The 23140-nt window shown below is 44.2% G+C and overlaps 1 protein-coding gene across 3 annotated transcripts in view; it reads right to left on the bottom strand.

Moving 5' to 3' along the window:
* Positions 1-23140, bottom strand: part of VPS53 (VPS53 subunit of GARP complex) — a 109730-nt gene that overhangs the window by 17752 nt on the left and 68838 nt on the right. For all 3 annotated transcript variants that reach the window (XM_044993371.1, XR_006574312.1, XR_006574311.1), the window contains 4 exons: positions 19590-19668; positions 14540-14688; positions 8273-8342; positions 2260-2397 (listed from right to left, as the gene is read on the bottom strand). In XM_044993371.1, coding sequence (XP_044849306.1) covers positions 2260-2397; positions 8273-8342; positions 14540-14688; positions 19590-19668 — 436 coding nt within the window. The remainder of the gene's footprint in view (positions 1-2259; positions 2398-8272; positions 8343-14539; positions 14689-19589; positions 19669-23140) is intronic.

Genomic DNA, 23140 nt, shown 5'->3' on the forward strand with positions numbered 1-23140 from the left:
CGTTCCCTTTGACCCATCTCCCCGTACACTGGATTCTGTCATTGAGACATTTCTCTTTCCCAGCACACCAGCTCAACTAAATACCATAGTCATGTAGACACAAACTGTTTCACAACACATCAACAAACCGATAACAAATAGTTCCATCAATAATACAAATTTACAGATGGGAAACGGGAGAAAACATGCTGCTTGAGAACGTGAAGTTTCATTTAAGGATGTTTACTTTGTATATTTTGACAGGTGATGTTGACAATTTAACGGTTATAAAGCTTTAACTTTGTGAATCTCAACACTGACTGTCATTAAATAATTATTGCCTGACAACCCCTCATATTTCTGCACAACTGTGAACATTTCAATTGATAAAAATAAAAAAAAAATGCTTAAAACTATATTATCCATCAAAACAATACAAAATCAATCCATCACTAAAGCAGCCAGAGTCTGCACCCCACTATCCGAGAGTCCTAGAAGGAGAGGAGCGCAAACTCCTTCCAACACATCAACACCACTTACAAGTTAAGTGCCAGAGCACAGATGCCAGGTTCTTGGATGTGAGGGGACTGATTCATAAAAAAGGAACAGGAATCAATGACAATTGGATTGTTTTGGGCGTACAAGCCAACCAATTATTCTGGTCACTAGTTTATTACCGGGACTGCGGGTTCCCAGCAGGACTCTGGAGAGCGTGGTGGTATGAAATATGGTAAAGGAAATATTGACTAGAGGGAGAATAACTAAAGGGTCCGTTTGGCACTAAATGACCCGCTCAGCGTAAGCAGACGTGTTTTAAACACTAGCACTGACAGTCTGTGCTCTCTGAAAAAGCAGACACGCGACTAATGCAAGGTGTCTGCATTATATTAACAGTTGCACTATCATACATTGCCTAAAGGATCTACGGATCTGCTGCAACGTCAATACAAGTGTCTCACCACTTGCACTGGCTTCATAGCATGACTCAGAGCCATGACAAGTAATTTTTGCGCCTGAGGCAAGGGCCGGCTCCAGGCTCTTTGGCAGCAATTTGGCGGCAGGTCCCTGAGTCCCTCTTGGAGAGAAGGACCCGCCGCCAAATTGCCGCCGAAGAATGAATGAAGTGGCAGCAGCAATTCGGCGGCAGGTCCTTCTGTCCAACAGGGACTCAGGGACCCACTGCCGAATTGCTGCCGAAGAAGCAGCAGCGGTAGAGCTGCCACCGAAGCGCCGCTGACTGCAGTAGGGCTTCGCCCCTCCGCTTTGTATACCCGAGGCAAGTGCCTCACTCGCCTTGCCCTTGTTACGGCACTGGCATGACTGATGAAGCTAGTATGATAAGGGAGGATAAAAACCTTTTGTTTTGTCTATTGAGAGCATAAGCTCTTTGGGGGAGGGACTTTCTTTTACTATGGTACTGTGGTCACACACACTCCTACCACGGCCTTAACCTGGGAGTGTGGCAAGCATGTGTTGAACAAACCAACTCTCTGAGCCAACAGGCAGCACCAAAGTGCACAGGGTTAAGGACAGCCTTAAAACTGAATCCGCTCACTTTCCTCTCCCCTAGTTTAAATTAGACCCTCATTATTGTGTTAGCGTAGCCTGGACATTATAATTGATCCCAGCTCCCACTGATTCTCTCTCACAAAACTATCTGCACTATTTCGTTAACAAGCAGAAGACAGCGCCATCCACAGGAGATATGGGAGGTCACGACCTTCAGCACTGCTGTGCCCACCCTTGGTATTAGCTCAGCCTCAAATCTGATATATTACTCCAAGGACCCAACAAACTCTGGTGTTTTCACATCAATTGTTAGTTCATATTATGACAAAAATTGTTCTTGGGTCATTTAACACTCACAGGCTTCAAAAAGCGAAAGAGGATCCCAGTCAACAAGGTAATGGAGCTGTGTCTGGACTGGCTCTTCGGCCAGACAGCGAACAGCTGCCACCACCCCACTTGGCTCTCACCAACCAGCTGTGTGGGAAAGTCTCAAAGTACCGTTAGCTGCAGCATTTGCTCTGCACCTTATGGGGAGGGATTTTTGAAGGTGCCTTAAGGAATTAGGAGCCCAAACCCTATTGAAAGTCAATGGGATTTGAGTGCCCAACTTCCTGGTGCCCTGGAAATGCCAGCCACGCTGTACCAATGTGCACATACGCACGTGTGCCCTCGGTAACGCTGGGTTCCAAAGAAAGGGCCCCATGGCCGTTACACTCCCAGTTTCCAGGTCAAGCCGACTCAGTACTCAGAATAAAGAATCTCAAGAGTTACCTTCAGGATCATTTCCGCCCGCGTCATGCCTTTCACCACTATCTTTGTGTAGCTGGCAGGAGCCTTCCTCACCACCTGGGACCCAATGGAAGGCAGATCCAAGAGAACCATCTTCAGGGAGTGAGTATCCAACAGCAGCTGTAATAGTTAATCACACTCTGCTGTTATACTGTTCCCAGCTACTAAGTGCCATGAGCAGCTAGGATGCCACAAAGTTTAAAAGTTAAACTCTTCACAATCCCAGAACATCTTGGCATTTACGTCACTATTGGCACAGAAGGAATGAATCACTGTGATGGAGCCTCAAACCTCGGTTGGTGTATATCAGGAGATCTCCCCTGACCTTAATGGAGTTATGGTGATTTACGCCAGCTCAGGATCTGGCTCATAGCGTGTCACCCATTTGTAAGCTGTAATGTTAACTAGTTACTACGACCAACTCAATAACACCTTGATCCCTTTGCCTCCCAGCCTGCAATGCTCCCCATTGGTCTGCATTCAGGCAAACAGAACAATACATATACCGACAGCTCTGCACTTACTGACTCAGTGTAACGCAGTACGGTGGATGTGAACTTTCACACAACTGGCCTCATCCAACACTTCACGCAGGATAATGGGAAGGGGCTGCTGCTCATCAGTAGCTAAACTGGAAAAGGTGCCCTCAGCCAGAGCTTAATCATCATAAATCCTTCAGGCATGAATTAAAAAGCAGGGTGGAGATCAGCCGCGGAGCACAGACCTGAGTCATTTGGGCTGTATTTTTGCTTAATCAGAATTGGAGCACAATTTGATTTGTTAACATGGGACAGGAAACACTCTGGGTATCCAGATACACAGCTCATTCCTGCAAAGGGGCCAGACTCAGGCAGAAGTGTTCTCCCTACAACCTTACCAGCACTGCAAAAACCCCGACAACAGTTAAGGACGTTCGTGTTACGGCCCTAAGCACACAGAGTTTAGTTAACATATGAAGGCTACCGGACATTAGTTAATATACTTGGGCTACGGATCTCAAAAGAAGTGGCCATGGCAAGTTCACCAGCTCAAATGTGGACCAGATTAAAGAAGGGACACTCTACAATGGCTGTCTCAAGGCATGTGAGAGATGAACTGATGGTCTCGGTTCAGTGCAGTGGGAACAGGATTCCATATAATAATAAAAAAAAAACCAACAACACATTCACAAACATTGTACCGGTGCCTGGATTTGAATGTGACCGCTGTTAAATGGCTGAGAAACTCCCTTCAGAGGTCAGCAGTGGCAGTAAAAAGCAACGTTATTATGGTAACGTTTGCACCAGGGCCAGATTTACAAAGGTCTTTAGACAACTGATGATGCAAATAGGGGCTTAGCGGGATTTTCAGAAGTGCCTAGAGCAGGTTAGGCACTGGACTGCCATTGAAAATCAATAGGAGTTAGTCACCTACCATATGCAGGTGCTTTAGGAAATCTCATTAAGTGCCTATCCACATCTCTAGGCGCCTAAATGTCTTTGTCAACCCAGCCCCAAGAGAACAAGCATCACTCAGAATGAAATGGATTCAGGGTAGATCAAAAACTAACAGATCTGCACTGTTCAGTTTGCATTAGACAACACAGTGATCAGAGAGCTGAAATGGACAAGTTATTCCATTACCCTAATACCACCACCACAAACGCACTGCTGGTAACGGGTTAATCACTTTAACCACATGGTTATTCAGAAAAGCTCCAGTAACAACCTTGAGTCTCTAATAATGTTTATTATACAAGGCAACTAGGAATTGTGCTTCAGCCATTTGCTTTCTATTAGGGAAAGCAGCAGCAGTTCAGTCTTTACACAAACACAGCAACATCTTTTTATTTTATTTCTTTTAAAAGATCTGGTTTCATTTCACAAAAGCATGTTGCTCAGAGACCCTGATTCTGATTCCTTGGCAGCCGGTAGCTTTTAAGACATCAATCAGAAGTTCACTGTTCTCCCATCTGAAAGCCTGTCCCACCCAAGCCACATCTTCAAACAAAGAGCAGGGCTGTCCCAGTCACCAGACAGGTGTATTAAGATAGAACAGCTGGGGCGACAGACCCAGCAGCTGCACGTGAATGTAAAGGTAATGCAAACTCTCCTGATCTGTCCAGTGATTTGCATTCCCTGATACATGGGTACGTATCAAAGTTCACTGTTTCAGTATATGTCAAAGATACTGACAAAACTGCTTGCTTTCTTAAGGGCGCTATTTGCTGTCTGTTACTTTTGGGGCTCTCTAGGGAAGATACAGAGAAGAAAGGAGACCAAGAACTGGGAGCCAGGAGCTCAGAGTTCTAGTCCTGAGCCTGCCATTGGCCCCACTGTGTGACCTTAGACAAACCACTTCAGTGCCTCGGTTTCCCCATCTCTGAAATTGAGACCATTTATCTACTTCACGATGCTGCAGTGCGCCTGAAGTGGTTTGTAAAGCACGTGGAGATCCTGAGATGAAAGGCATTTTATAAGTGCCACAGCAGCTTTCATCCAGGAACACTCCAAAGGGTTTGCCAAGCTCCCCTCAGCAGCCATTCTGTATCAGCACCACCACACCAGAGTGTTTTTAAATAGAGGAATATCATATCCATCTGGAAAAACAAGAGGAACTGCAGGAGGCAGAATATAATTGCCCACAATGGCAGTTAGCCAGGACACATGGCTTAACATCAACTCCTGACAAAACTGACATGAGATCTCTGATTGTCACCAGTCCTCGGGACCTTACTTCTATATTTCTCCCAAAACAGCAGCTGGGATGACTTTGGAGATTTCCTATCAGAATCCTGAGCAGGGCTGCCACTTACTTAAGCTTGAGATCTGACACACGCAGAGCCCATGGGATGTACAACACTGAGCATTTTCATTATACAACCTGTACAGAAGTGGGTCAGGAATTCATGCAAACAGATTTGCTTTGGGCTGTACCTTGGCACAAATTCTCAGCTTTTAAAAAAATTTTTTTTTTTTAAATCAGTTTGGCTGCTTTTAATTACACAATAGTAAAAAAAAACAGCCAGCGACTTACTGGTTTTAGAAGCACGTGGATTAAGAGTAAGGTCAAGATTTTTAAAACCCACTAGTAAGTTTGAGTGCCTTAGATTTTGGACGTCCAAACTGAGACATTTTAACTGGGCCTAATTTTCAGCGAGTGGGAGTCCAGTGTTTTCTGAAAAGTAGGACCCTTTAAAGGGGGTCTCAAGCAGCACACCCAAAATTGAGGCACCCAAAGTCACATCCTGACAAATATTATTTCTCTCTTCCAATTTCTTTCTCCACCCAGAACTCTTGATTTTCCTCTCTTACCCACCGGACTCTTCCTCTCAGTCTCACTCCCCAATCACATTCCTCTGAGGTCCCCACAGCATAAAAAGGACTCCTCAATCTTCTTTTCTCCAAACCCTTCCCAACCAGACCGTCTTGCTGACTCACGGCTGCGATGGTCTATCTTGAGCCACCAGGCCAGCGTCAGGCCTCCATCTGCCTGTTTAAAAGCTTCATAAAAAGCCAAGACCCATCTGATGAACACAACCAGCTGGTGCGTGCAGCTGGAATTTCCATTGCAGGCTCAGGTATGCAGGATAGAGAAATGCTGCAAGAAAACTGGAGAGAATGCTGCAAGCACCTGTAGAAAACCACAAATGGCACCGCTGGGAGCTACACCTCTTAGCCCCAGGCCCTAGAAAGGATGTCGTTTTTTGTTTAAACTACATTCACAATAAGCCGTTCACAGCTCCAAAGCCAGTCATGGTCTAATGCAGCAACCCACACTTTTGTGCAGCATTTTGCTCTCCAAACTGCTGTAAAAGGAAATACAAACAAGGATCTACACGATCCACGTTCTAACATCCTGTTTGAACAAAACACTAGCTGGGAAACAAACTAACAAAGCCAAGGAAAGGCAGAAACTTCTCTCACACTTCCATCATTTTTCTTAATCTTACTATGATTATTACAGCACATCATCAGCAACTGATCTCAGCACCTAGGCACAACAGGGTTCATTTTGGCTGTAACGAAGGAGTCCAAGGCTTCTGCTGGACTGGGTTACCATCTTTACATTATTTAAAAGCCACTTGGAGGGTGTTGCCTGGACATTTCATTGCGAAACATTCCCCCTCAGCTCCCACTACTAAATACAGACACCTACACACAGGTCAGGGGCTGGGCACCTGAGAAGCTTCAAAAGCCAGAGCTGCTCTAGCAGAGTGTAACCATGGTCAAAAGTGCTGAGAGCAATTCCCCAGTGAGCACATACAGGTGGTGGGAAGTACTATAAAAACGGCCTCCTGTTCCTTTAACGTTAGCCAGTCTCTCAGGAACTGTTCTGAACACCATCAACACGCCTGTATCTCTCTAGCTAAGATTAAATGAAACAACTTGTTCTCAAGAAAACAGGTTCTACCGACTCGAACGAAAATAACTTTACAAAGTGACACAATATTTTCCCTGTTCTGAATCTAGCCATGTTATCATGATTCGATTTCTCTCTCAAAAGGAGACTAACTTAAAAACCTGATACACTCTGCATTTAAGTCATAAAAGAAGCCAAGAGAGCAGCTCTCTAGCAGATGTTTACATCATTACAAATCTTCTAGCACTTAGAAAAGCAACAACCAAATGACAATACAACATTCCTAACCAATCATCTTCATGGTTTGTTTGCCATGGACATGTCTGGGGACTAGGAACACAAAAGAATAAGAATGCTCTGGATACTGACTGATTACTGGGCACTTCGAGGCAGGGGCAATCATTCAGAACTGAGCTGTTGGCTTTGAGTTGAAGGCAATTTCAGGCCCTGATCAGAATTCTCCCCATTAAGGAGGCAATGTTTGCAGCTGAGCTTCCATCTCCAGGTTGACAAACCAATGTGCCTTGCAGCAAAGAATCCTGTGGCACCTTATAGACTAACAGACGTTTTGCAGCATGAGCTTTCGTGGGTGAATACTTGCATCCGATTAAGTGGGTATTCACCCACGAAAGCTCATGCTGCAAAACGTCTGTTAGTCTATAAGGTGCCACAGGATTCTTTGCTGCTTTTACAGATCCAGACTAACACGGCTACCCCTCTGATACTTGACAATGTGCCGTGGCTCCTCTCTAGACTATTTACTATGCAAACGGCTTTGCCTTCCCGTTCTGGCTGCTCTTACTCTGCTTTTCCGTTTTTAAATGGCTGGATTTGGAAGAGCCACAGCAGCCAACTCATTTACAGTGGAATAGCTTTCTGCAGCAATTCCCTTTTCAAGATTAGACATTTATATGAATAATGGATGAAATTCACCATTGCGCAGGGCCCCCTGCACCATTTAAGCACTGTGTTGGACCTAGTTTGGGGGCACATCTGATACAGCCATCCAGGGAGGCCTCTGCACCAACCCTTCTGATGATGGGGGCTAAGCACAGAGGAGCCCCAAGCTTCAATTTCCATCATCCTCTGCTTGTGTTCCCAGGACAGCAGGTGGACAGCACAACAGGTGGCGGTAGGAGGTTGGGTGGGTTACCCAGGGAGGATCCTGGGCACACAAGGATTTCCCAGGAGGACAGCTGTACTTCCTACAATAGCTTTAGCCATAAATAACCAGTCACTCATAGTGCGTGCTTTTCACCAGGCTCTTTAGGAGCATTAAACCTCACTGCAGCACTGTGAGGCAGGTACTGTAAGCTCCACTATCCCCATTTTACGGGAGGATAATCTTAAGTACGTAGAAATGAAGGGACTTTGTCCCAAGTCATCCAGTGAGGCAGCAGCAGAGTTGGAAACAAAATCCGGGAATCTGAACTCTTCCCTGATCTAACCCCAGACCACACTGCCTACCGGCGCCTGGCCAGCTTTTGTAACCCACTTCCCCACTCCCCAAAATGTATCATGACATCACTGATGATAAAGCCCTAAAATACTCACTGGACACTTACTTGTATTGAAATTCAGACAATGCATAACCACCAACCCCCCACTTCTTTAGCAATAAACGCCCTAGTTCTGTGCAATTCATTTTTCTCACCTGTTCTGCCCCCACCATGCTAATCGGTTTGCATTTGAACAGGTGGTTGATGAACTTGGGAATGAAGGAGCTGCGGAGAAGAAGAGTACCAACGTTACATATCTGAATTTCAATACCCTGAGTCACATAAAATCGTAAGCCAACACTGTGCAAAATAAACCGGGATTTTCCATTATGGCACTGCAAGTGCATACAGCTCTCAAATGGATTGTGAGCATACAATATTGTTTTAAATATACAAATAGGTGAAGTAGAGTTCTCTCTCTTTAACCATGCTGATCTAAAAGTTAATTTGGAGGCCACGTACATGTTATATGTAAGAATTTCTGTAAAAATGGAGTAATATAGTATAGCGTCAGTTCAAGTATCAGTTAAGTAAGTTATCATACTATCTAATAAACATCAAAACACCGGGACAATAACCGTTCATGGAGTGGAAGCATCTTTATAACAAGAACCTATTCCTTACAGGATATAGAAATACTATATATACATAAAAATAAGTATTACAGAAGTACCGTGAGATTCCCACCAAGATCAGAGATCCACTGTGTGAGGTGCTGTATATACACAAAGTAAGAGAAAGTCCCTGTCCCAAAGATCTTACAGTCCATGCAGATAAGACAAAAGGTGGGAAGAAAGGCAGCTTTACTACTCCATTTTACAGCTAGGGAAAGGAAGCTGCCAGAGTTTGTGTCACATGGGCAGTCTTTAGCAGAGCTGGGAACTGAATCCAGATCTTCTGACTCCCAGTTCAGTGCTTAAACACAAGCCCGCCCTGAATGATACATGGTAGGACATAGATTTTCTGGGTTAGGTTTCTGTTTTTTATTGATTTTAGGTTTTGTAGGTGGTGATTTTTATAATGGAAACAGAGCTTCTCCCCCTCTCCCCTCCTTGAGAAGGAAAGGCTTATCAATGTTAAATGTATTTTCCGTGTCAATGTGGCACCCTCCGAAGCCCCATGCTCCCAGGGATGGTCTCCCAGCAGGTGGATGATTATTCTAGGCTCATCAGCCCCCTCCCTAACTGCCCAAGGGCTACATCTGCGTATATGTTTTGAGGGTGAAAAAAGGTGGCATCTCAGTGGTTGACCCCTCGGTCCAGAAGACATGGTTAAGGTATTATAGTGTCTATGCCAGTGTATCAAAAATAAAATGTACACAGAAGACACATTAAGTTATGTTTCAGTATTGTATGCATGTCTGAATTTTACACGTGTTGACAATCAAAAGGCCAAGCTACACAGGACACCACCCAGCTACACCACCTTTACCCCACACCACCCTCTTTAAGGCCACTCTGGCAGCGTAAAGGGATGTAAAGGGGCCTTCACGCAAATCAGACTCAGGCCCACAATACTTACCAATAAAACCAAAGGGCTGCACTAGGTGCAAGTGGAGAGTGGCTAGCACAAGCAAAAGGAAGTTATCTGGACCCCGATGAGCAGTTTGGTAGGACCACATCACTAACGCCCCCTTTTCCTCTTATTCGCTCATTTGTAATTCACCTGGTCTCCACTTGGCTCAACACCTGCATGTCTCATGTTTCCTGTCCCATGTCCGGGACCCAGCGACTGGTTTAGACTTTAACGGCTCAGTCCTGTATTCTGTTTGCGTTGGTCTGTTTTCTTTCCCCTTGCAGAAAGCTCCACTTACTGCAGTGATTGGAATTCAGTTTGGTTTTCCCTTTGCATCTGTCAAGCTCTTTATTTGATCATAATGGTCCCTTCTGACCTTAGAGTCTATGAGTCTATTTCCATCCCGTGAAGGAAGCAGCCTGGCCAAGACTCTCTTTGTCCTGCCACCAGTTATTCTCGCCAGGTAATTTCTTCTTTCCCTTACTCAGGTCAGAATGACACATGCTGTGTATCAGCAGCACATGCAAAGCACTCATTAAATGAGCAAAAAACTGTTGAAGGAAAGCAGCTTTTTAAATGGAAGAATTTTCTCCTCTCTCTTTTCAACTCATGGCCGTGGCCTCTCACAATGAATAATCTTTGCCTGGATGGGAGGAGAGCCCCAATGGGGAACAACTTTAAAATCATTACTGAGAACAAGCTTCGGGGCTGCCCCCAATGGCTTTCAGTCTGGCCACATGAGAACACTAGCCTGGGCAACCCAGCATAAACAACGGTAGGAAAACAAACACTAGCCCTTACTGCAGGGGAGCATTAAGGCAAGGATGGAAGTTACCTGTCTCATAAGTCCATTTTTCAGGTGTATAAATAAATCCCAAAGGCCAATCAGAGAGAGCCAAGAACAGCTCGAGTTTATGCGAGCCTATAAAACGGACAATCAGTAGCAGTTCTGGCCGCAGCAGTTCACTGCAAATGGAGGAGCGTGGATCTTTGATCTCACATGTAGGTCTAACCCAAGGGCAGGTCTGGTGCTAATACTTCCACGTTGCATATGGGAGATAGTGACACTGCTTAATTCTGCAGCATTTCAGGTAGGGAATCTGCATTCACGTGACCCAAGGATTCCCCCTTTCAGTTGTCCAGCCATAATCTTCAATAGGGGAGGTTTTGCTTAGTGTGAAAATTTCAAGGCGTCAGAGAATGGCCACCTGCTCTCCCTGCAAAGAGCACCAGGGCCGGCTTTAGGAACTGCAGGGCCCAATTCGAATACCCGGCTGCGGTCTGGGTCTTTGGCGGCACTTCGACGGTGAGGGGTCCTTCACTTGCTCCGGACCCCCTGCCACCAAAATGCCGCCGAAGACCCAGAACGAGTGAAGGACCCCCCCACCGCCAAAGTGCCGCTGAAGACCCGGATCGCCGCCAGGTATGTAAAAAAAATTAAAAAGGCGCCTAAGGCGTGGGGCCCGATTCTGGGGAATCGGATTAATCGGCCTAAAGCCGGCCCTGATAAGCACAGAAGGGGGAGGGAGTGACCTTTCCACCCCTGGATGCTGCCTGTTATATTACGCCCTGTCTAACTGGAAACAACTTCTCATGTCTAGCAGAGTGGGCAAGATGAGTGACACTACCCCTCTTCCATGTGCTGGCTGGCAGAGGCCATTAAGAGTGCTGCAGCATGACTGAGAATCTCAGCTCATCTGAGCTTCTTGTCTCCGAAGCCCTAGACAGCACAATTCCTAAAGTCAGCTCCAAAGCCCGACTCCCCTAAAGCACGTGCAGACAGTCCCGATAAGATGAATATATATTTATTCAACCGCATATTCTCTGTGCATGGTTTAAGCACTTTGAAAAATGTGCTCCACTGTACTCCAAGATCTACATTTTAATGCCACAACTCATTTACAGTTTGAGCTGTAAAATCATATCCAAACACTTTGTACAAGCAGACTAGTCCCCAAGGTAATAATAAAGCAGAGCAAGACAGATTAGGAGCCTGAAAACAGAAACCACAGCACTTGAAAGGCTCCCATCCAACAGGAGTAGCTTTGCCAAGCTTGTGTTTTCCTAATCCCTTGCACTGATGATGCATTAAACACAATACCTCACTAAGCAAGACAGACAGAGATGCAACCACAGTATGTTTGTTTTAGAGGAGATGAGCTGCTACAGAATGTTGTTCAAAGCATCCAGCTGTTCTGGAGTCACTAGCAATAGAGAATCACTTAGGTTTAAATTACCCTCTGAAGTTCAGATCAGCCACTCTCTCCGAATCAACAAGATTTACTCCAGGCTGCTTCAACACTAGCATATGCTGCCTGAATGTCACAATCTTTTTTCATATAATTCTCACTGAATGCCTGATCAAAGTCCCTCCAAGTCATTAGGAAAATTTTCACTCTAATTATCCACAACATTCTACAGTACGTAGCTAACACTGAGCCAATCTGGGGCAGAGGAAAAGATAAATACCTTTAAAAGCCTTACCACACGCCAGGGTTTCTATCTCCCCATCCTCAGTTCCAATCTCCCTGCAACTTCCAAAGGTAGGTTGAGCAAATGTTCATACAGATGTGGAAGCCTCTTCCTCCGCGCTATATTTTTTATTTAATAGGGGAGTGATTTAGGTACCCATAAGAATGTAAGAGAGGGGTTCACTGATGTCGATCTTAAGTGTCATCTTGAATTTCAACTACCCCAGTCTATTTTGGGAGCATGTGAGTTTTGGCCAAAAAAGTGGAAAAACTGGCATACACTGAAAGACACATCAAGTCCCTGGTGAGGAATTTTCTTCCTCCAAATTTGGCTCAAATTTCTTGAGTTGGTTTTAAGTTTTGCAACTTTAGAAACTTTATCTCCCCTGTGGTCCTGTAACTCAAAACTAGCCCTAGTGCAATACAATTAGATTTAAGAAGTGGCTGCCGGTGCAAAAAAGATACAGATGTTCACACACAAAATGCAAACAGGATTTTCAGTGTTGTGTTGCACATAAAAGGTACAATGTCTAGTAGACAGACCAGCTTATAACGTTAATACTCTAGGGATTGAGAGTCTTAAAGGCACCCAGATATGGGTCGGTATTAAAATGTCGCACGGGTGCTGAGAAAGATCAAGATATCATTAACTAGTGTACTGGTTCTGTTTAGAAGCAAGTCTTAGTGGCAAAATTATCATCATCAGGAGTACGAAAGGAGCTGAATTCTCACATGCAGGGCCTGATCCAGAGCCCTGTGAAGACATCAGGACTTTCTCTCAAAGGGACATTGCAGCAGGTCCACAGTTGTATTCAGAGGTCTTTTGAGTGGTAGTTTTGCAGTTTTCTAAGATCTACCAAGGAACAAACTTTGATCCACTCACTCATTCTAGCTTAGATCTGACCTCATCCCAAATGGGAGAGCTGGATGTTTTACCCACAATTCACTTGGTATGTGCTTAACAATAAAGTTTACAGGGAGGCAACTAAGCCAAGGTATTAAGACTGTGCTGTTAACAGCTGTGTAAATGGATTTTTCATTTATCACCATGGTCGCTATATAAAATTGAAGTGTAACCACATAGGAGGCTTATGCGCAATACATTTTCCAGAGACAGCATTTTGAACAATGATTATGGGCAGTGTCATAATATGACTGATCAGTAACTGCTCCTTAACGCAAACTAATGAGCATCCAGAGACGGAAAAGGGAGTGCAACTCTCAGGCCACCCGCCCTGTTGAAGAAGCTAATGGCTCTCAAGACACCCCATTACCTCCTTTTCTGCTGAACTAGAAACCGAAGCTCTGATTCTAAGAGCCACACCGTAACTGCAAGTCTGTACGATTTACTTTGGAGCGATTAGCTTATTAGAACTGAATGAAAAGTTTAGGTATTTCTAAAAGTTTAGGTATGGCATGTGCAGTGTTTCCCACTCATGTCTTCTGCTGGGCTGGCCATGCAGAACTCGACAGCCAGTAGCTGTCTCTACCATGGCCTTTAACAGATTTTTCCTGGGTCATAGGCCTGCAGTGTTTGATTGGTCTCAGACGAACAAAAGGGGGTTTAAAAGAAATTGCCCATAATCCCTTCAAAGGTAATTTGGCTCTAAGAAACAGGGCACTAAAAGGCTCTAAATAAGACTTAGAAGCGGGGATTTTAAAGGGGATCTAAGAGAGGTGGGCACTCGACTGCAGTGAAAATCAGTGGGAGCTGGGCCCCGAACTCCTTATTCTCTGCATCCCCCAATCACTATTAACCTGTCTAGCACTGACAGGCCAGGAAGCAGATCATCACAATGGCTCCACATACTTGAGGTACATTTCCAGTCTGTATTGATCACTGTCTTTGCACAAATAAGCAGCTCTAGGATAGGATTGTGCACTATGAATTTACTTCTAGTTAAATGCAGCTTCGCAGCCTGCTGGCTGTTTAAAAAATGTGTTATTAGAAGGAGAAGAATTGTCATGAGAGTTGGGAGCCGGCACAGGTTTATACCAAGGAAAAGAGATTCCCATAACGAAGCTGAAGTGTTCTTTTAAATATCCACCAAATGCTGATTGTCAACCTCTCCTGCACTGGGACTCCACATACAGACACTCAAAACTGGTCTTTTGCAGAGGCTCACCCCAGAAACCTCTGCACTTCGAAAGCGGTGCTCCAGCCATCATTCAAATAGTTTACCAGCTGGTCCGGGCATGTGAGAAGGAACCAATGCAGACGACTGTGTAAATTTGCTTCAGCGGGACACTCAAGACAAGGAATGGAATCACCTCGCAATCTCATGGACAGCTGCAGGTGACCCCATTCCCCTAGACTTGGGAAGCTTTTGACCTATATGTCAAAAGCTACTGATATAATGTACTAAAAGGCAGGTACATAACCAGGCTAGCGACAATCAGAATTACCAGAGAACGCCAGGACAGGCAGTGACTTACTTGGCAAATTTAATACAGAACTGAGTGAAGTATTTTCTTGTGGAGGCTAGATTGTCACGGATGATGGGAACATTCTGCTTAATATGAAGAATAACGGATGTGACATAAGGACTCTGGTCGCCAACATGCTCCACATTCTGCCACTGCATCTGCAGGAGGGGGGGGGAAAAAAAAAGACCTCTTAATTCATTAGGCTTTAGACAATGTAAAAATACACAGCAGTGTAGAGTGTTGAAGTGAGCACTGGCTTTTACCAATCCAGCCTTTACAAAGCTCTGCAGAAAGTCTCCAGGAAAAAGTCACCATAATTCTTTAACCAGGTGGCCCTCTGTGTCAGCCGACTGAGGACCAAACCCCTGGCAGAGAAACTAAGACCTATTTTCTCATCAAATTAGTTACTTGTTGTCTAAGAACCATAGGGCCTGTGAACAATAGAGAAGACATGAAGAAAGAAGAGCTAGAATGGCCCTAATGTATCAAAATACAGAGTTGAGGTAGGAATATGTACCAATGCTTATGGGTTGTGGAAGGGTCTGCACATGTACATGGGTAGAGCACAGGGATAAACAGCTTTTGGTGTAAGTTATGGGGACACTCCAGCCTGTTTGAAAGTTTCTTTTCAACAGCTCCCATAAATCCTGATTCTGGGCCTTTAAGAAATTGACTGCAAGATCGGAAAAAGGCCTGATGCCTGTATCGAAGTAGGAGTATTAACACGGGTTAGGCTGAGGACAGCTAGATGGAAAAAAGATTAAAAAACAAACAAACCAGTGCAACTCAGAAACATTCCACAAGAGCTCAGCTGACAGCAAACCTCATAATGTTACTGGTGTGGAAGGCTAGAATGCAAGACTTCAGCTCATCCAAAATGCATACATAAAACTATACAATAGCAAAAGAATAATGACTCCACCCCCCTTCTCATTTTCCTAGAGCTTCAGTTGAAGTAGCTGTCTTTAGTAAGACGTTTGACTGCTTTGACAATGTTCAAAACATACAAAACAAACAGCAGAAACCTTCTGAAAGGATGTGAACAGCTGAGGTCTTGAGGCCCCTGGAAAGACATCTTTGGTCATAGCAATTTCCCCTGAGGAGCAAGACTGTCCAAAGAGGTGCTGCTTAGTGCTCTTACCATACATGCACATTAATGAGTAATGGTAAGCACTCATGATTCCATGTTGCATCATAGTGCCAGGTTAGCACTGCGGCCCTACCATTCAAGGAAGCCATTAAGATGGAACAACAGAAAATCAGGATGGAAAACTGGACGTAGTTTGGGGGGGAAGAAAGATACAACTATTTTTGTTTCCTTTGAGGGATGCGTTTGCATAGGACCTACCTTCAAACTTGCTTGCCTAAGCCCCAGATCTGCATGTATTGCTCCCCTGCTATTTTTAACTTATTACAGATGCTTTGTTCCATATGACTTTCCAGATTCAACTCCATGCAAATGATGAGTGGCACAGGTGACTTAGTGGGTTAGAGCAGCCAGATCTTCAGTGTCGAGTGGCAGAGTCTACATACGTCCCATACGAAGCCTTTGTCAGTTAAAAAAAACGGAAGAGAAACACGTGCACTCAAGCAGGCAAGAGGGACGTTCTTCTCACTGTCTGTTCAGTAGCTTGTAACTCTTACTCTGCAAACCTCCCATTGGAGGGATTGTTCAGACTAGTCCAACTGCTCTTCAGCTGCTCACAGCAACCACCACATCTGAAGAAACACACCTCGTAATGGTTTCCTTGCCACACTTTCACACATTCCCAGCACCACATCTTCCCCACCGATGGTCATTTTAAATTAACGCATGGTCAGGGTATACAGAGCACATCTAGAATCAGCATAAGAGTATTGCTTAGACGATGGTGCAACTCTTCCCCCCGCCCGCTGTAGCCAATTTGTTTTGCTGGGTTTCATTTCTAAAGCAATTCTGATAAACAATCTTATCAAAATGTAAAATTCAAATTAGCTGCGTGTGTGCATTTTTCAATAGGACAACAGTAGCTACAACAAAAGGAACACTGAGACACATACTGAAAAGTCATCCAAAGTAATATGAACCCAATTTTTCTGGTAAAGGGTAACTTTTCTCCTGTCATTTAAAATTTACTCTTCAGGACTCAAGTGTTTTTTCCATGTGTGTTTGTCTTGGGATATCCCCAGATAGTTTTTGACCGGTATTGTACATAAACAACCAAAAATATAAGGTCTCAACTCATGTGTGTGAGAGAGAGAGAAAATGTGACAATGTGAGAATAAAGAATGAGCAACTGAGAATTGTATGGATAAAAGCATACTGTGCGAAGGGGTTCTGAAAGGATCCTCAAAAAACCGACCAGCAAAACTCGGGGGGGGTTGCTATGTAACTCGAGCTGCAGAAGTCCTTGCTTTTTATTATATAAATTTATAACAAATGTTCAGATGAAGGGAGTTCATGTTACAGCAATGTGGTCACTTCATTGCAATAGTGTTTATTTTGCAAGTTTTGTTCCTTTCACTGAGAAATGTTCAGCTTTGTGAGTTATGTCAGCACTACAAATCACAGCTTTTCTGCTGTATGCAACTTTTCTGCTGGCAGATGTGTATTATGAGTGTTTGGTGCACATTCAATACAGACACATGCACATACCCTTGGGCAAAGAGTCTCTCCAACTCCTCACACAGGTCACTCCCTATTTGAAGCCTTTCACTGAGTCTCTTATTTTCTGTATCCAAGTAAAGTTTCTTATCCTCACTTTCAAGACGGTTTTCCATCTACTTTTTGGCTTTCACAATGATGCCATAAGGGGCAGAGACACCTTGTCTAACTGATCTAAGGTACCTACCATCACATACTGTTTCTGGTTGATGCAATAAATCTCTCCATACCACCCAGCCCCATATGTTCCTTGTACTCCTAAGGCTGTCCCCGAACTCCTTTCATCTCTTTCTCACTCTCTTTACATCTTTTCATGCTACCTCTGTACCCGAAGAGCCTTCCAAATCCAACAACGTCCCTCTCCTCCTTCAAACCCACTTCTTTCATGAACTCTCCCAAAGCTGACTGTCTCCCATTGGTGTCTACACACATTCTTGCTCTTTAACTGTTAGTCCAGTGTACCCTTTTTATCCAAGTCAGATTAAGCTCTTGGATAGTGCTGTCCTTATGCCTTTCTGCAGCACCACATATACTTAGAGCATTCCAACTATAATTATAAATACCACCTCTAAAATTGAAGGGCTAGGAGAAATCATCATAAAACGTAAGTGGTGTCCCACAATAGCTATGGGAGCAGTTATTAAAAGTAACTATCTACTTAGAAGCAAAGATGAAACCCAAAAGCTACATACACATTTTGGAAGGTGGAGTCCTATCTTCACTTAAGATTTGCCCAAAATACTCACGATAAGAGAAAAACCAGGACCATTTCTGTCTGAAATGGATATTCACATTATTTATTTTCTGTGTGAAATATCTCTATGAATAATGAAGCCAAGATATGCTTAGATGCTTGGGTATTTCATAATTCGCTTCTATTGCTAATAAATTATTTCCCAAGAAAACAGCCATGTTTCAGAACCCAGAATAGTCTGCCTCGCAGATTTCTGAGGGTTTATCTACAATAAAAGATCTGAAATAAGGAAGAGCAATGGCTCTGGAACAGACATGTATTCATATTATAGGAAAATAAGAGTGGATTCAGAGGCACATCCTTCATCCCTCCAAAACAGAATGAAATTTTACTCTTCCAAATGTTAATGTCTTTGTTATTCAGCTAGAGAGGTAATAAATAGGTCTTGAGAAAGTAAAAAAAATAAAATAAAAAAAAATCTCTTACATCAAATCCAGCTCTTTCAAAATTCCAGTAAAACTTGCATTCAAGCAACTGCCTGCCTGCTGCAAATGGAGGAATGGGTGTGCAAATGACAAGTATTTACTTAGCAAGTTTTGCAGTGCTTAGCTTGTTTATAGCCGATCATTCCCATCACATGGATTTCATTTTGCTGGTGTTCCAAAGACAAAAATAAATGGCCGACCAGCTGCTGCTTTCCCAGTCCTGCGGTTTTGCTACGGTATAAACAACCCATGCTCAGGGATTCGGACATCCTGTCTTAGGCCGGTAGGAGCATCTAAGGGACTGACAGGGCACATAAGCAACACCTGAAGTGCTAATCCCCTCCCCCACATAGTGTTATTTTCCTGGAAAAATTCTCTTTCCACTTGGGACATATACAAATTCTGTTAGCAGCTGCATTCCAATTCACACTCTAACTGGGGGTGAGGGTAGTTGCAGCTGGAACACATCACGAACCGGAATGCTATTAAAACTCATGGCAGTTAGGAAGTAAGTCGATGCTACAAAATGGAGACCTCTGCTTAATATTTCTAATTGAGAGAAACCCAACCCATAGGTCAATCTACTTTCATCGTCCTCACCTCTGCCTAAATCAACCTGGGCTTTTCACAACACCCTGGCAAGACAAACACCGCTCTACGTTTCGGCTGATGAGCGAAAGAGAACAATGCAACTGCCACAAAACCCAAAAGAGCTGGTGACTCAAAGAAAGGTTGCGCTTCTGGCCTCTCTAGTCACAATGCCACATGTCACTGGGAGCATCAGAGAAGCGACAGGGCACAACCCAGCCTCATACTGCCCTTTGGGTACCTCCAGACGGACAGCTCACAGGCCAGCTTGGTAAAGCTCCCGGACAGAGGGTGTGGAGAGGAAAGTGAGACACAAAGTGCATAGGGCATTTAGAGCTAATCAAATTTCTCCCAGTCTCAAAGATTCCCATGAACACTGAGAGCTAAAAGGAAGGACAGGGATGAACATTCACTGACAGCGTTCTATTGCTCATGTGGCTTATTTAGCTGTGAGAAAACGGAAGCTCTTACCGGAGTCACACCAAAGCACGACTTGAGCTATAAAGTGGTGGCAGCTTTAAAAACCAAGCTGGCACCACACAGTTACTCTCAGAACGGGGCAAAGAAAACATCCCGAGTGAAACTGAATAGTGTCACTGAGCAACAGCTGCAAAGCATGACTTAAGGCTACCCCTTTTAAAAACCTACCTTGCTCATAGCGGTAAGGGCCGGGTCACAGGCTGCGTCCAAGTCCTGCACTAACAGCTGTATGCTGTTTGAGATCACGCTGAAAAAATCAAGTACAGGCATTACGATAGTACTCAGTAACCCAGTGCCAAAACTGACTTCTCTGAAGGTTAAAGGAGAAAAAACATAGGTGACATTTGTACTGAATTGTGAAGAGATACACGGCTAGAATTTTTACTTCTCAGAACCCAGGAAATTTTGCATGCCATTTAGAGGGGAGCTAGCAGATGTGATACAATCTAGACAGAGACCGCCTTTCACCATGCCTGGACATACAGAGGGGGAATGGGATCCCAGTAATGTGCCAGATCACTTACATGGGCAGCACTGCTGGAACAATTTGTATAGTGCGGGTGCTGAGAGTGATTGACCCAAACTGAAAACCCTGTATATGAGGGAAACCACTTCAAGCCAAGGGGTGCGGTAGCACCCCAGCTCTCCTAGTTCCAGTACCTATGTACATGGATCATTCCCAATGACTAAATCATCCAGCAGAGCTCACCCTTGAAGTCTGTTTGTGATTCTATTTCAAAACTTCATCCGGTCTTTTTAAAATTAAAATTTCATTTCCAATACGCAGTTCTAACTATGCAGCATTGGGATGGCTTCCACTTGATGTTTTGTTGTTCACATATTAACCACGGAACCTTACAATAAAGCTTTTAAATAATGCAGCTAAGACTGTGCATGAGTTCTTAATGTCTTCCTTTTTCCGGGGTGACGGCAGATGGGGCATTTATAGCATGTCTAGAATTGCACCAGTCCATTGTTCTCGTTTCTCCAGAATTATAGGACATGCTAAACCATGACTTAAAAAAAAAATTACTAATATTACTTAGAGCCATATTTGATCCCATTACACTAAAGTTTGGACTTAAAAATCATGGGCCTGAAGAGGCTGCTTAACCTAAAACAACAGTAAAAGAACATTGTATGTTCATCTTCTATATCTCGGATCATCTCTACGGACGTGTGGCCCAGCAGTGCCTTTACCTCAGGCTTTCGCTAGGTGGTATACAAGGCAAATCACCCTCCCACTAAATAAACAGATTTTAACCTCAGTACAAGCCTCAAGCCTTTCATGAATGACCTCTTAATTCTCCATGATCATGTTTTGCTATTTGCCTTGCAAACGATGCTGGGCTAGCCAGAACTCGCTGAGTGCGGAACAAACCCTGAGTTCTATTTTCTTTCCCACCCCCACCATAAGTAAAATTCTGTAGATGCTGCTCTGCAACTTACCAGCTCAATTTTCCTTTAGACATTTAAATGCAATTATTGACATAGATGGACACCATCAACCAGCTACCAATTCACTCCACATTGTCCCTTCACACACACACAACACACGAAAGCCCATGCAAGCTGTCAGCTCTCTCCAGTAGAGCTAAAAGCACAGGAAGGCAGGAGCAGTGCCCTAAATAGGAAGACTGCTCCTGTCCAATACAGAATTTGGTTGTAAAAAGTGACCTTAACAGGCAAGCCTGTCAAAAACAAGCCTGAAAAATAGTAGAAATGAAGCAGCTCTTGTCTTTAAAATAAATGATGTGGCATTTGCACTAAAATGAAAACACTTGTGGCCATTACTGCTTGGCTGGTGTGCCTCTCTGCCATCTGGTTGGCGCCACACGATTTGCTCCCTAAGGAAACTACACAAGCTCAGGCAATACCAAGATAGCTGGGATTGAGATAACTGGGCTGCTTGGGTACGTCTGAGTTCTACAGGACGTCTGCTGTCAGCGAGATGTAGGAAAATAGTTGTGGTTTAGCACCAAAATGAAACATGACCATTTTAATAGAAGGCAAACAGCTCGTGACTGGCTTCCATATGTTAGTAGCCTACCTAGGGCTTTGTCACCAGGCATAGAGTCTGGTGTAAAGAGCAGCAGATAGCAAGTTGGGGGGCGGGAGGGGAAGAATCCACTTTTAAAAATCAGCCTGAGTGGTTTACAGGAGCAATGAGATTGCTGCAGTGCCTGATTTACCGAGCAGCACCAAATGCAGAGTGCATGGTCATCTATGTTACAGTAGTGCCCAGAATCCCTGATCGGAACTGGGGCCTTGCTGAGCTCAGTGCTGTACAAACAATCCGGAGATGCAGATGAGCTGTCCCACGAATTGCTTGCAGCCCTTTACAAACTAACCAAATAACCCGCATCACCCCTGGAAGAAAGTCATCTATAATCCCTGTTTTACAGATGGTGACACCCAGGCATGGACACCAAGCCTGGCCTTTTCCCAGGAGGCAAGGAAGTTCAAACTAGATACCCTCTCAGTAGGATCACGACAAGCCCTTTAGAAATCCATCCTGAAGTGACTTGCCCAGAACCACAAGCAAAGCAGCAGTGGAGCTGGGGCGAGACCCTAAGGGTTTCTTGGTTCCATGTTCAGACCACAATTCAATTTATCCTTCAAGTTTGCCTCAAGAAGACACTGTTTGTTACACTCCTGTCATTTCCTAAATGACCTGCACAGCTATTACAATGACAAACGCTTCCCTAGCTAATTGCTAATACAAATTCTTTACATGCATTCCAGTGATTTTTGCCTTCTCTTATGCAATTACAAAGAGAAGAAAAAAAATCAGCTGCTAGGCCTAATGACATGTTCAGTAAAACAGTGGGCGGGGCGTGTTACCAGCAACATTTTAAGGCTTTATTTACTCCTGGGCATAACTAAGCACCAGATCCCAGTAGAAGGGACTTGTTTATTGTTTAAAGAAAAATGTCTATATCAAAATGATGTTCAGAGGCATGTCCTACACCGACAGGACACCGGTCAAAGTGCTACTCTGATTTAAAGGCCTTTACAAGCCTCTGCTATGAGACGCATCAGCCCTGAAGGTCTAACTTTAAAGCACGCAAAATGGCAGATGTGTGAACAGTATGTCAAAACGACTTCCAAAACCTCATCTCATTAGCCGCCAAGTGAGACAACCACAACGGAAACTGAATGGCGACGCAAAATAGCTGGTTTGTAAGAGCTGGTCACGGCAGAATGCAGCACACACCCTCACACTGCCCTTATTAGGAGAATTCTACTACACGGCAGAATGGTAAATTACATTCCCACTTCCGGGCTAATTTGCTTTGGTGTTTCAACCAAGTCACAGAAAGTCTTTCCAACCTCAGCCATAGGCCAGGGATTCGCTCTTCTTAGTTAGGATTTGAGAGAGAGTGCAGAGAAAGGGAGCTTCCTCCGATCAGAAGGAAACCAGGCTGGAGAAGCAATAGGAGCCCTAGAGAGTATGAAAATCCTGCTTGGGCATTTTGTCTGTCATCCTGCCCATTACAGCAAGAGAGGGGGAATTGTCTTAGCTGGAGCCAGACAGGAAAAAGCTTCTAAAAAAAGCCTTGTTGGTAGCAGCAGAGCAACACGGGCTTGTTATCTTTACTAAATCTTAGCTCCAGGACTGGCGAGAAGCATCAGTAAGAGTGTACAATTTGATTAAACACTTGTTCAATTAGGATTTCAAGGAACAGTGGTTCTGTGACAGATCAGAGAGTCAGGAT

The sequence above is a fragment of the Mauremys mutica genome, chromosome 19, assembly GCF_020497125.1.
Source record: "Mauremys mutica isolate MM-2020 ecotype Southern chromosome 19, ASM2049712v1, whole genome shotgun sequence".
Lineage (NCBI taxonomy): Eukaryota > Metazoa > Chordata > Testudines > Geoemydidae > Mauremys > Mauremys mutica.